Source organism: Lathamus discolor, chromosome 5 (assembly GCF_037157495.1).
Source record: "Lathamus discolor isolate bLatDis1 chromosome 5, bLatDis1.hap1, whole genome shotgun sequence".
Taxonomy (NCBI): Eukaryota; Metazoa; Chordata; class Aves; order Psittaciformes; family Psittacidae; genus Lathamus; species Lathamus discolor.
In genome coordinates, this window is record NC_088888.1 from 43,112,064 (window position 1) to 43,125,953 (window position 13,890).

At 40.9% G+C, this 13,890-nt stretch overlaps 1 protein-coding gene across 3 annotated transcripts in view; it reads left to right on the plus strand.

Moving 5' to 3' along the window:
• PLEKHG1 (pleckstrin homology and RhoGEF domain containing G1) overlaps positions 1 to 13,890 on the plus strand; it is a 141,429-nt gene that overhangs the window by 88,133 nt on the left and 39,406 nt on the right. For all 3 annotated transcript variants that reach the window (XM_065680555.1, XM_065680553.1, XM_065680554.1), the window contains exon 3: positions 265 to 800. In XM_065680555.1, the coding sequence (XP_065536627.1) occupies positions 265 to 800 (536 nt within the window). The remainder of the gene's footprint in view (positions 1 to 264; positions 801 to 13,890) is intronic.

Here is a 13,890-nt window from a genome sequence, read left to right on the forward strand (position 1 = left end):
GCATGCTGGCACAAGAAGGGCATGTTGGAGACGTATGTGAGTAGGAGGCCTGTGGTGTCTTTGTTGTAGCCCCCAGTGGTGGATCCCCACCGCCTAAAAAGCATTAGAGCCACAGTGACCCCCAAATTGCATTATTCTGGTTGCCTTTAACTTAAAATAAGGTTGTGACAGTTTTCATGCATAAAGCTTTCGAAGTACCTGTTGTCAACTTTCCTGTTATGTGGGGCAGCAACAGTAAACCCCCATCTTCTCTTTATTTTTTAGATGACTTCCACTTACCTCTTGACGATTTACCAGCTGTGACAGAGGCCCTTGACGCCAAGACAAAAGGGGAAGATTTGCACAAGGAGAACAGACCTTTCCGCTACTGTGAAAAAAAAACCATGGACCTGTCAGACAGTGACCGTCCTGTCAGCTTTAGTTCCACTTCCTCCTCTGCTTCCTCCAGGGACAGCCACTGCTCCTTTGGAAGCAGAATGACCTTGGTTTCAAACAGCCACTTGGGCTTGTTCAACCAGGATAAAGAAGCAGGTGCCATCAAGCTAGAACTGGTCCCAGCCAGGCGATTTTCCAGCAACAAACCACGCAAAAACTCTGCAGAGCAAGAGGATCCTGAGGAAAGCCTTGAAAAAAGGCTAAGCCTGCCAAGGAAAGTAGAACCAAAAGGAGCAAGCAAAAACTGTGCAATGTCCCTGGTCTCAGAGCCCACCAGTCCCAAGCTCCTCTACGTGGACAGAGTTGTCCAGGAGATTCTGGAGACGGAAAGGATGTATGTGCAGGATCTAAAAAGCATTGTCAAGGTAGGAGTCTTGGTTAGGATGGTGTTAAATGTTCCAGAATGATATTTTTCACATGCTTTGATTTCACAGTAGGAAAGATGGACCTGAAAATGGAATTGGCACCTGCTGGTCTTTATAAATTAGTGTAACATTGTTCTTGTGTGTTTCTAGTTTTCAATTGATTAGATATATCTAAGCTGTTATTATGTGTTAATGAACAACAAAATAAAAACCCAACCATCCTACAGTTGAAGCAGCAGCAAGCAGCGTTAAACTCTTTGCAATAACATTTATTTACAAACAAAAAAAAATGAAAAGTACAGTTTTCTGTTTCCTAGAATGTATAGCAAGAAGCAAACAGCAGACATCTTGTTTGCCCATTTAAATGCTTTGTTTGAAGGGTCTCACTCTACTGATTCTTGCCCTCCCACCCCAAATCCTAGCTTTGCAAGTTTTTTCCTGCCTTTTTCTCCCTCCCTTTCATGCAGCTCACAGCTGCTGCCTGTTAGCTCCATGCCCTTGGTGTGTAGTATTGAATATGGCATGTGTATTTGCTGGCAAATACTATTGTTATATGAAGGAATTATGTTTTCTTTATTAGTATCACCAATTCAGAATTAGTATTAAATGTGTGTAGCATTTACTAGCAGCAATGAGATTTTAGTCCAATCCCCAGCCTAACAGTATTTTCCATTTCTCCTTTCTAGTACAGGGAAAAATATGGATGAGTCCTTCTGTGGGTTGTTCTTCTTACTCCATATACTTGTAACTGTGCCATCAGTGTCATGTTCTTTTGCGTTTTTGAAGATGACAATTAAGTCCCTTGTGTGTTTGTAGTCTATGTACTTAAAGAAAGTCTATGTACAAAGGAAGGATTTCTTTGGAGGCACAAGTTTGATGTGCTGCTTATAGAATATATATACCTTTAGGTAGCTGTATGAGGTTGTCTGCAAATGAAAATATCAGTCAGTTGGAGACGATCTATCCACCTGCAGCTCCAACTTGCCTGGTCCCCCAAGCAAAGAGCGTGGAAGAAGTGCTCAGGCTTTGATAACACAAATGCACATTGTGATGAAAGATGAGCACCCCTCCCCCCCACCCCCAAAGTTCTCAAAAAGAAGGCTTTTTCTGCAAGACTTCATTGGTTTCTATAGCTGGTGCTGTTTCACTGCATTCCACTGTTGCCTGAGTTTCACTTTGGAGTGTTTAAGGTTGTCATATACAACAGAAGCAAGCCAGCTTCTGAACATAGTCACTGCTCACTAGGCATGACCTCCCCTCTTTTAGAAATTTTAGCCCTCAGTCATCCTGCTACACAGTAAACTGAACAACTTGAGAACCTGGAAACTATTATTAATACCTAAAACCAGATTTTCCATTTACAATGAGGAAGGCCAATAAATGCTTACTAGAAATAACTTGGGCATCGCTACGGTACTTGTAGATTAAATGAGGCAAACGCACTTGAGGTTATGAAAAAACTGGAGGAATTTGCTTCTGAAATGCCCAAGCGTATTTCATGTAGCAACTAGTAAATAATGAATCTTAAAAGCTTTGTGCGGCACTAGGCAGCCTATTTGAGAGATGGAGTGGTTGACAGTGGCGCTTTTCTTAGGCAGGTGTTGAGGATCCAAGGGCTTCAAAGGAGCTCCTTCCCAGATGGTTGAGGACAATGAGGAACCAGCTACTTCAGCCTGTGTAGTATGTTTTTTGCTTGGCTTTGGGGAAGGGAGGTGTGACTGGAAGCACATTAGGGAGGAGCCCATTTTATATGTTTCTCAGGATTGTTTTTTCTACAAGTTACCTTAGCAATACTGCAGTGATTTACCTAACCCAGGGTGGGGGTTATGAGAAGAATGGAAAGACTCCACACACATCTGTAGCCGTGCTGTAGCCTTATGGGATTTGATTATCTGGGCCTCTATGACTTGAGGCCGTTTAGTTTGGCAGCCAGAAGGCTGGTGCTGAGCCAAATTAAGATGAAGGGAAGCAGCTTGATCTGTCTTGTTTTCCAGATAAACATGGGTCAGATTTTGGCAGCTGGTTAGGAAATGGGATGAGAATGGGAAAAGGGGAACAGGGGAAAGGTCAAAGGACAACTGCTGCCCCAGAAGTGTGTGGGAACTGAGGAGATACATGAAGAGGAGAACTGGTGGAGGAAAGCGTAAGCAAATGAACCAGAGAGAGAAAATAATTAGAGGGAAAACAATATGAGGAAATGAGAGAAAACCCAGGAAGTGGAAAGCTAAAGGGAGTACGAAAGTGGTTGGAACTGGAGCTCTCCAGTGAGTTTTGCGTTTGACTGCGATGCAGTAGGTTATGTACAGAGACTAAAAATAGTAAGGAGGTGGGTTTTTTTTTTTGTTTTGGGGAGGGGATTTTTGGTGGAGGGAGTGAGGAAGGAAGAAAACAAAGCTACCCAGGTACAAAGCGCTAAAAGCTGAAGAGATGTCATAAGAGCAAAAAGGGAGAAATTAATAGGTACTATTTTAGTCACACTCTACGCCCAACTGAGAACTGTCAGTACAGATCTAGTCTATAGCTTTTTTTACCCCTGGTAGTGGGGATTTGCTGATGCTGCCTTCTCTGTAGACAACGGAAATGTACTTAGAACACGTTCTCATTGTTTCTAACACTTTAAAACAGGTTCTAGAGCTTCAGCTGAGAGGGTGTCAAAACTCATGTCCATAAATCCTCTCTAAATTTCCAGTGTAAAGCAAAGCATATTTGTCTGTGATGCACAGTCATGTGTTTTTGGTTTGTTGCTTTTTTGTGTGTGTGGTGGTTTTGTTTTTGTTTTCTGTTTTTTTTTTTTTGTTGTTGGTTTTTTTTTTTTTGGGTGGGTGGGTTGGTTGTTTTTTTTTTTTTTTTAATTATTTTAATAAATGCACACTCTTTCCCATCACCCAGATCATTAATGAATAAAATGAGACTGGACCCAGTACTGGTCCCTGTGGTATGCTACTAGATACTTGCCTCCAACTAGATTTTGTGCCTTTGATCACCCCCCTCAGGACCTGTCTGTTCAGCCAGTTTTCAATCAACCTCACTATCCAAGCCATACTTCATCAGTCTGTCTATAAGGGTCTTATGAGAGACAAAAGCCTTGCTGAAGTCAAGGTAGACAATACCCACTGGTCTCTATTCATCTGCCAAGCCAGTCATTTTATTGTAGAAGGTTATCATGCTGTAAACTTCTTCTTGGTGAATCCATAATCACTATTCTTGATTACCTGCTGGTCCATTGTGTGCCTGGAATTGATTTCCAGAATTAGCTGTAGGCAAATGTAAAGAACATACACAGCTGTACACAAATGACCCAGTAACATGAATGGTGTGAAATTGAATGCAGTATCCTGGTACTATTTGTCTTATTCAAAGGCAGCTCATGAAGAGTCAGCCTAGCATAGTACAGTGTTGGGCAGTGTCCTTTCAGCCTGTTATCCTTGGAACATGTAGAGTTATGCTTGGCATAAAGCACTATGGAGTGAACAGGGTAAAACAGGATTTCACCCTTTTTATGCCTTTATTGATCTAATGCTGTTAGGGCATTAAGAAGTAAATAAAAAACTAAAAAGGCATAACTTATAATGCCTTGACTATCTGGGTGGTCTTTGATCTTAACAGTGCCAAGTTGGTAGTCAGAGGTAGAAATCAAGTTCTGGGATATGGTTTATATGATCTTTAGGTGATACTGGTGATCTGCTAAGTTTCTTCAGCTTTCTTTTTAACTGCTGATAAGAAGTATTTAATGGGCTCAGGGTGGGTGAGAGGAGGCTGTACAGGTGCTATTTGTCTCCCTTTGCCTGAGGTTAAGCTTTAAAAACAACTGCTTTTCTAGCCAGTACAGCCACTTTTTCTGTGACCTGGAAGAACAGTTGAATTATGAATGTTTTGAGGTGTGCTGTTGTGATTCTTGCTCAGGCAAGCATTGTAACAAAGATAGAGCAAACTTTTCCATTGTTTGGCATGTTTTATCAGATGATCTGTTAAGCATAATTAAAAATTTGAATTAGTACAGCTTGAAGCGTGTTTTGGGCAAGTTTGTGATGAGAAATCGGATACCCCTGCTTCCTGCGTGTGTCATACTGACAGGTGTACTGGCCAGGGCAGAACCTGCAGACCTTCTCCTTTACAGGAGCTAGCCTGGCTTTTTTAAGTAGTAATTTAGTTAGAATAAGAATGAACTTCAATTACAGTCACTTTCTGAAATAACTTTTTGGATTTTTTTCCATGAGTTTATAATAAAAATATGTTTTGATATTGTGGTTCATAGCAGTCAGAAGCCCTTATTCATAAATTGTACAAATGCTTGTAAGTGTAGAAAAAGACATCCACATTTGTGTTTCAGCTTTGCAAAATGAAGGAATAATGCCAATGCACTGTTATAGTGCATGCATCTGTCATGTTACATTACACAGACTCTCATAGTGTTATTACCCCATTGAGAACATCTAGATCACTGCATGAATCTCAACCATTTGATATAAGAACTCCTTTCAGTAAAATAATACCAGTGAAAAGTCACGGGCATATTTAAAGTAACTAGAGGGAAGTGAAGCATGTGTTGTTGGTGTATTTCACAAATATTTGATGCAGAGGCTGAACTCCAAGATTCTGGGTGACTTGTTTTACATGAATGAGTTCCTCTACCCTTTCATTCCAAATGTGACACTTATTTAAACCACCCCTACTGGGCTAGTTGAAGTGTCTGTCCTATCTCCTCTCTAGAAGTTGTTTCCCTAGCCTCCTCTTTTCATATTTAAGGCTTCTCATTCAAGCCTTTTTACTCAGAAAGTTCCATTCTCCTCTGCTCAGTCTTGTGCCTATGGTCTTCCTGCTCACCCTAAATCTTCTCTCAGTAAATCCCATCCTCATCCCCTGTCAGTCCATATTATCTCATTTCCTCACTGTTTAGTCATTCTCATGTTCTTTGTCCCTGTTGACTCCAGATCTCTCTCCATAGTTCTCTTGTGGGTCTGACGTTTTCATTGCCATTCATAATTTTTCCAGCTTCTTAAGCTGTGCTAACATTCAGTCTCCATCTTCTGGTGTCCACCAACCTTTGTTCCTGCTTTTTCCTTCCCATCTTTCTATAGGATTTCTTTGTGTGTCCTCTGCCATGGAACTACACAGCCTACTTCTTCATACTGTGTAAGGTCTGAAGAGGATCGCTGAGACTCAAGAGCTATCTTTTCTCTGCTCTTGCTCCAAAAGAGCAGATCTTAACCACTGTAATTGGTAGCATCTGAGAATGGCAATTGTGGTTAATGACCTTTTGAAGCCTGACCTGAAACATCTAAAGGACCATTGCTAAAAGTTGCTGTTGGGGATATGTGTATTTGAGGAGTTTCTTCTCCCCGATATGGTCAAATATAGGGACACTTGCACAAAACCAGCAAAAGATGTATTCTCAGAAACAAAAAACCATTATGTTCCTATCTGCTACTGCTCCTCCTGGAGGGTATGGCTCCTGCCTGTGCTAGTCAGCCTGGGAGTGCTTCTCTTCTTGAGGAGGAAAAGTCACTAAAATTTGTCAACACAAGTGAAAAAGGGCATTCTTTCACAAAAAAGCCTGGGGGAATGCTTTTGTTGAAATCTTCTAAAACAACTCGGCAGGAAGGCAGGTTTCTGGAATGGAAAGCTTCATCTGAGGTGAGCATGTCTGTCCTGTCAAAGTTATATACTCCTTGGGGGTGTGGGGGAAGTCTTGTAAGGGGAAATATTGGACCTTTGCAGTAGATATGTCTTGTGACACCAGTGATTAAGGGAAGCCCTTCTAAGAGGAAGTCGGTATCGGAATTTTATTGTTCCCGGTTTCCTGCCTTCTGGTGTTGTGGTTAGAGGGTGTCTCTGTCTGTTTTAGGCAATTAATTAAAAAGTTCTGAAGACTGCAGTGTGTGTGCATTGTCAGTACTTGTGATATGTTAGTAAAAGCATAGCTGTTCGTGCATTGGGTTGCTGGATAGCATAACTCTTAGAGAAAGTTAATTCCTCCCAGATTCATAAGATGGGAATCCCAATATAGGTAAGATATCCCATAGCGTTTGTTCCCACATTATACTTAATTTCTGTTTTCAACCTCTTTTTCTATGGCTGCTAGCCTACATGCCTGAGGAAGGTACCATTACATTGCTGATGTAAATTACAAGTGAATATGTTGTTCTGAAAGAGTACCTCTGTTTCACAGTACAAATTTTTACCCACCAAAAAGAAATTGTTTAATTAGTAGAGATGCTGTTTTTGAGTAGTTTGTAAATAAGAAACTTTACAGTGTGCTTCAATGGAAAGTTTATTGAATGTGACTGAGAAGTTAACTGTGACGTATGAGGATGTACCAGTCCTTCTTGTAAAAGCATCCTGGATTTTATGGCACTGCTGTAATCGTCAGTCTATAATGATGGCATTCTTCTGATGTTTCTCATCGCTTTTATTTCACTTAGTATAGGAGATGTGATGTGTGGTCTCATAATCAATATTTTTCTTAGACGCATTAAGGCCAGAAGTTAGTGTACTGTATCAGTGACTTTAAAGCTATGGAGCAATACCTCAGCTTCATGTACAGGCACTGCAGTTTTGCAAGTCTAGTCTGTGTGACAAGGACTGCTGACATAATTTATTTGTCTTGAATTTCCAGCACAAAAGAGAGAATGCAGGTGATAGATGCATGATTTTTAGGCACTTTGCTTTTAATTTTTTTGTTAACAGAGTGATGATTTAGGCATGCAGTTCAGATTTAAAGCAAAACAGTGATATTCAGAGTGAGGTTCATTCTTTCTTCTTCAAAATTTGTCTTGCTATGACTTTAAAAACCATTTAACAATAGATTAGCACAGATGTTACTCTTTTGGACTAGGGATTGATCCTTATAGAAAATTTGAATGAGCAATTCAAATTACCTGCAAAACAAATATTATGTTCTTATTATATATAGTGTATACATATATACTATATATATACAAAAAGTATATATATAGTTATATAAAGTATTTGTTATACTTTTGAGCTGATGAACTTTCTCACTGCTTGTTTTTTCACCCGTGAATGAAGAGCTGTGTCAAATTGTGATTGACCTCCTTAGGGATATGATAGCTAAAACGAAGTTGTGCTTGAGGATCTCAGGACATACCTAAGAGGCCTATTTAGTTTCTGGAGTTGCTGTTTGAAAATCAGGACTATAATCTGCAGTGAAGACTGTTGAGAGGTGAGGTATGTAGGAACACCAGTAGGTATATTACCGAACAGGTGTAAACCGCTGTTCTGGCTACCCATAAATAAATATCTACCGTCAATCAGACTTCTTTCTTCTGATGCAGTTGGAGTACTCAGTTTTCCCTGCAGACTTCTTACTTCCTAGATGTGAGCCATATGAAATATCCTATAGTATCCTAAAGTGATGGAAGTATGCACAAGCTCTTGTTCCTGTTTGTGCCCTGAATAATTTTACATGATGTTGTTTCTGAAACTCAATGATCTTAAGCAAAAATATTTTGCCTGCTATGTAAGCTTTAAGCTTCTGATCATAAGTACCCTTTAATGAAACCAAAACAAAAGCAGAAACAAAATACAAACCTTGTTTTTCTGAGCACATGAGAAGGATTCTGGGCATTGAAAAAAAAGATGTTTTGTAGCTGTATAGTAGAGGAATATACACAACCAGAAGTAGCCTAACAAACTACGTATGTGGTGAAAGGCAACTGTTTATGCTATGGCATGAGCAGGGAGCTGTTTGTAAACTAACCTCACAGGAAAGGTGCAAAACTAGGGTTAAATATGCTGATGTGTGCTTTTTTTTCTTATCTGCGTGATCACTCCTTTGGTCGTATTTCTGCTGCTAACATTCATAAATTTCTTTCATTCAGCACATTTCCAAATAGTTGAAAGACACGGAATAAAATGTCATCATTGCCTTGTGTTTCCTTCACCTGTACTTTGCATCCAGTTCTTAGCTTACAGCTAAATTGTAGGAACCTGTTGGGGCAGGGACTGTCTTTGTTAAGCAACTGAAGAGCTTCACCCTATGACTGGGACTGCATACATTAAGACAGCATAAATATATAGCCATAACTTTGTGTGTGTTTTAAGGTCACTTCTCTCTTGGGACAGCACAAAAGGGTGAGTTACCCTGCAGTGATAAATAAGCTGTCTATAAATGTACAGTGAGCTTTTCTCAAGCTCTGGGTGGGAAAGAAACAACAGGGAGGGCTGCTGCTTTTAGAGGGAACTCCAGAATTGCTGAAAAGCCCAGCTGCCACTGCTTTTCTCCTCCCTTTTCTTGCAGCAGAGTATAAATCATTCAACCGTGTTGTTTACAGCCTCTACCCACTTTCTAAATATGAATTAATATAGATAAAAGGGTGAAAGTTAATCTTCTGTTCCAGAAAACTTTATTCTTTTGGGAAGAGGGAGGCAAGGGGAAGATGTAGTTAAGTACAGAGTGTACCATTGAAGAGCGCTGGTGGTGAGTGGGGGCTCCAGGAATGAAACTTTGCTCCCATGGCTGTACTGAAGCTGGAGAGGGAGGTTTTGTCTCTTGTTAGTGAGGATGTTTGAGACCTTTTGGAGTTCAGAAAGTAGCAAAGTTCACGTCTGGTCTCTGGCTTGCTTTTAGTCACTGACAGCAGATCTACGGGGCAGACCAGCAGCTCTGTGAAAGCAGCAAGTTTTTAGAGGGCGGACAGCAAACTGGGAGGAATAGGTCTGAAGGCTGAGAGGCAGGAGAGAGGAAACTTTTTCTGTGAAATTGTTGGTAAAAATTTAAATGTTTTAAGATGATGATACACTTCTTTGTATATTCATTTATTTATTTTCAGAATTATCAGGCTTTCTGCAAAGCAAATTCAAAATTCAGAGGTTATAATCTTCGACAAATTTCTGCATTTCCAGCCAGACCACTGTTTCTGAAATTTTATTTGCTTATTATGGCCATTCCTATTTTGGTCCCTGGAAATATTCAACCATTATAAAATTTATTGTATCTTTGTTATTGAATATTACTTGCCAGTTTACAGTGTTCTTTTAGTACTCCATGACCTTTATACCTGAAGGCTATACAAACCACATAGCAGTCTCTCTCTTTTTCCGCTCTCACCACTCCCACGGATTAAGGTGTGGAGGTAGCTGCTATTTTTTGTGGTTTCATGAGAAGACCGTTTTGCAAACAAGACACTTCTAAAAAGTTTTTACTTGCAAAACACCCACTACTATAAGCCGCCATTTCATTGTTTTTCGTATGTGAATAATAAAAGTCACCCATAAGTCTCTGGGAATCATGTGGCTAATAAGGTTAAGTAAGATAAATGTGTGTTTAGGATGTGTGCAGATTTTCTCCGTTATGCTGGGTTTGCATTTCTGTTCTTTGGAAAACAGACTCTTTCAGTTTCCCTTCTTGTGTTCTAATTGTCTTCTGGGATGTCTCATTTGACTTGTAAGCATATCAGGATACCCTTTAAAAAATGTTAACATTCATTTGCCTTACAAATGGGGAAAGTTTATTTAACAGGGCAAGGGTCTACAGTGCAAGACTCAGGTTCCTTTCCTGGCTGATTCACAAATTCAGAGGTTAAATGTACCTTAATAGTCCTCTGTGCTTTGTTTGACTGTGATTCCTTAAGGTTATAATCAGACCAACTGAGCTGTGTTATGAGAACTAATTTATAGGTGTTCTGATGAACTTTGAGATTATTTTCTTTTTAATTTATAATGATTAAACATTTTATGCTGGTACTTTTAAAAAAAGCTTGAGGTTATTGAATGATGATGATAGTTGATACCGATGATGATAATCGACTTCAGTGATGTCAAGTGTCAGTTGCAGGTTTAGATTTAGAAATCTTTGGAGCACTTGCTTCATCTGCCTAGCAACTTCAAACAATTTGACATCCCAGTTACTGTTTAATGTTTTCATTTGGCTGTCCTCATCACAGTAGTTTATTTCTTCTGTATTTCCTCTTAACTTCAGGAAGTCTGTTAGATGAGGGCCTCACATAGCTCTTTAATGAAATGTAAACTACTGATAACATTTATTATCTTTCCATGATCTCCATCTTCTATCTGAACTTGTCTCTTACTGCACCTCTGAGGAGCTATTCTGAGTGTCAGTTTCTGGGAGAAGTTCCTGTAGCTGTGATTTAGCAGTGGGTGCTGGCTGATACCTAATGAGAATGGGAGGTGGTTTTAATCAGTGGGTTAAAACTTCAGTAAGTTATTGCACTGAAGTGTCTAAGTGGGGTTACATGTGAATTTCTATTCCCAGTGGTTTATTCATACCTTTATGATGTCTTTACATGTCTTTACAGATGATGGACAATTTAGGGGACTTGTCTGTGTACAATCCATGAACATCAGTTTCAGCTTACAAGTGCTTTTAGTGCCTCTGTATCAAATTTCAGTTTGATTTAACTGATAGCCTGCCTTCCGTGGTGTCTTTTGAAGGTGGAAGATTTTAGCAGTTGAGCAGAGGAATAGTCTTGAACTTTGATTGTGTTTCATTAGAGCAAAAATTCACTTCAACAAAGAAGGTAAAAATTCATAGAAGCAGTCCATCCAAGCAGGCCTGAACGCTGGATCAGGTGCTGGTAGGATCTGAACCCTCCAGAAAAACTCAGTGTTCCTTCTAAAATGGCTTATGAGATAAAGACAACGCAAGAAGAAAGCAGACAATTTCTTGGGGCAAAAGAAAAGGGCATAAACCCCTTTGGACAGTTAGAGTAACCACTGTAGGACATGCGCCTCCTTCCACCCTGTCCTAGGAGGGAGCTGAGGAGGCAGTGCTGGAAGCTGACGTGGGCATCCTCCCACATTGGGGCAGGGGTGAGAGCGCATGCAGGGCTTGCTTTAGAGGTTCAGGCACTAAAGTAGTGAGGGGAAACCCACAGCTGCAGAAAGCTACTCTGCTATCTCACAGCCATTCATAATGGCAAGGCTCTTGTCTTGTCCCTCAGCCCAGGGACCCTCTGGATGAACTCAGTGCAACAACCCAACGAGTTTGCGGGACCTCTCCCTGACAAAGTTTTCCAGGGCAAATACTTCAGTTCAGTTCCTGGGAGTAGCTATGCTCTAACAGCTTGAATTTCTGTCACAGGATCTCCTGACTGTTATGTTGCTGACATTGATGTGCCCTAGAAATTTCTGACTCTGTATACAACTCCACTTGTGCTCATGACTACATGGGCACAACTATTCAAAGGCGGCTTAAACCAAACAAAGTGTGTGTTTTAGAGGTGCAAGGCATAGTGTTAGGACTCAGGAATTCCTCACTGCTAATTTTGGGTGACACATACTGTCCTTGTGGCTTTCCATGCATGTGGATGAAACCAAGGAGGCATACTAGGAGTCACTGCTACACATACTTAGTATCTGCAAACGTGACAGTGTTTTAATATCTCTCGTATAGGTGAGGAAGTCACATTGATTAACAAAAATCTGTCACTCAGAAGTAGCTACATGGGAAAAAAATTTTTCTTCCCCTTCTGTAGGTAAAACTTATGTTGATACTTCTAATTTACTTGCAGACCCCTTAACAGTGGAAAGCATAGAGAGAAGTCACATCACTACCTTACTCTCTGCAGTGTTAAACAGTGGAAAGAAAACTTCAAATGTGCTCCTCTATTTTTAGTCTTTCTTCATACCACGGTCTCACAAGTGTTCTCACCATCAATCTTTGGCCTTTCTACATGCAGTCAGTGGAGTATCATCTTACTGTGTCACAACAACTGCTTTATTGCTGCTACCTGTAGGCTTTGTGTGAGCCAACTGCATGTGTAACTTGGGTTCTGAGGAAGCTGGTTATAAGCACATGTGAGTGTATTATGGCTTCCGCCACCTGGGGCTTGGGGAGAGGATTGACACCAGCGAGGTGGCCTCCTGCTGGTTCAGAGACTCTGCTCTTTGCACAAACATTGTAAAGAAGTCATTCACCACACATAGTAGCAAGATTACTTTGGCCATTCCCATTTGGAAGCTTGCTGGCGGTCAGCGGTGGGAGGTATTCTCTGTGCCCTTCTCTCTTGATGGCAGGGTCAGTGCTCTGCAAACCTATAGGTGGGTGGGTGCTTTGGAGCCCACCTGAGAGGCCCAATAGAGTTGTTTCCCAAAAGGGCAGAGCTTTGCTACCACTGACAAGTGGCAGTCTTCTGGTCAAGGTACTGAGGGACATAAAGTGAATGGAAAAGAGGGGTAGGAAGTACATGGAACCCAGGAGCTTTCTGCTTCTTTTGCTGAAGGGAGCAGAGGAGGCCACATCTCCAAGTCTGGTTGTCCTCAGAAAGACCCTGGCTTTGGCTGTCAGTTGGTGGCAGGACTGTGCTGTGCGGTGCACAGCCCCAGACAGCAGGTGATCTTTTGAACCTGTCCATCCTTTGGCTGATGTGAGGGTTTTCCAGCTTCAGATGTCTTTAAAAAACCACCACCAAATACTGTTCCCAATCTCCCCCTCCCCATATTCCACTAAAAGTAGGACATGGAAAGACATGCTTACAGAAATTTCTTTCTTTGTTTAAGGTTCTGTTTTTACAGGTACAGAAGCTATGTGGTGGCCATTGTAAGCATTTTTTGAGGCTTGATTTACTGGCATCGTTAATTTTTGACATCTGTAGCAGAAATAAAATATGGTTCTGAGTTTTTATGGCACTCAAGCTGCATCTACAGTTAAAAATATGCTTGTTAGTCAAATATAAGTATTTAGCTGTATTGGCTGTATGACAATGTGACTGTTACAGCCTGGGCTAGTGGCTGTTTAGCTCACGTGGGAACTGGAGATAACTGCAAATTCTTACCATCATGGCAAACAGTTTTTGTCAATGCTCTCTGAATCCATACAGATAAGACACTGAAACAGAGCTGCTGCCACTTCTGCTTCTCCTACAGAGAAGTGTCAGAAGTGGGAGGTTAAGGACACCAATTACCTTGACAGGCATGGATTTCTGCCTGCCACGTGAGAATGTGCCAAGCTGTCTCTGGAGGGCTGAAAATGGCATGGGCTTTGACATGAGATGGGAGGTGGGAAATGGTTTCAAGAGCAATTGGGCAAGCATTTTCACTCTCAGAGGGAAAGGATGGTTTCAGTCAAAATGAGGCTGCCCATAGATATGTGACTAGGTTTGACTGCTTA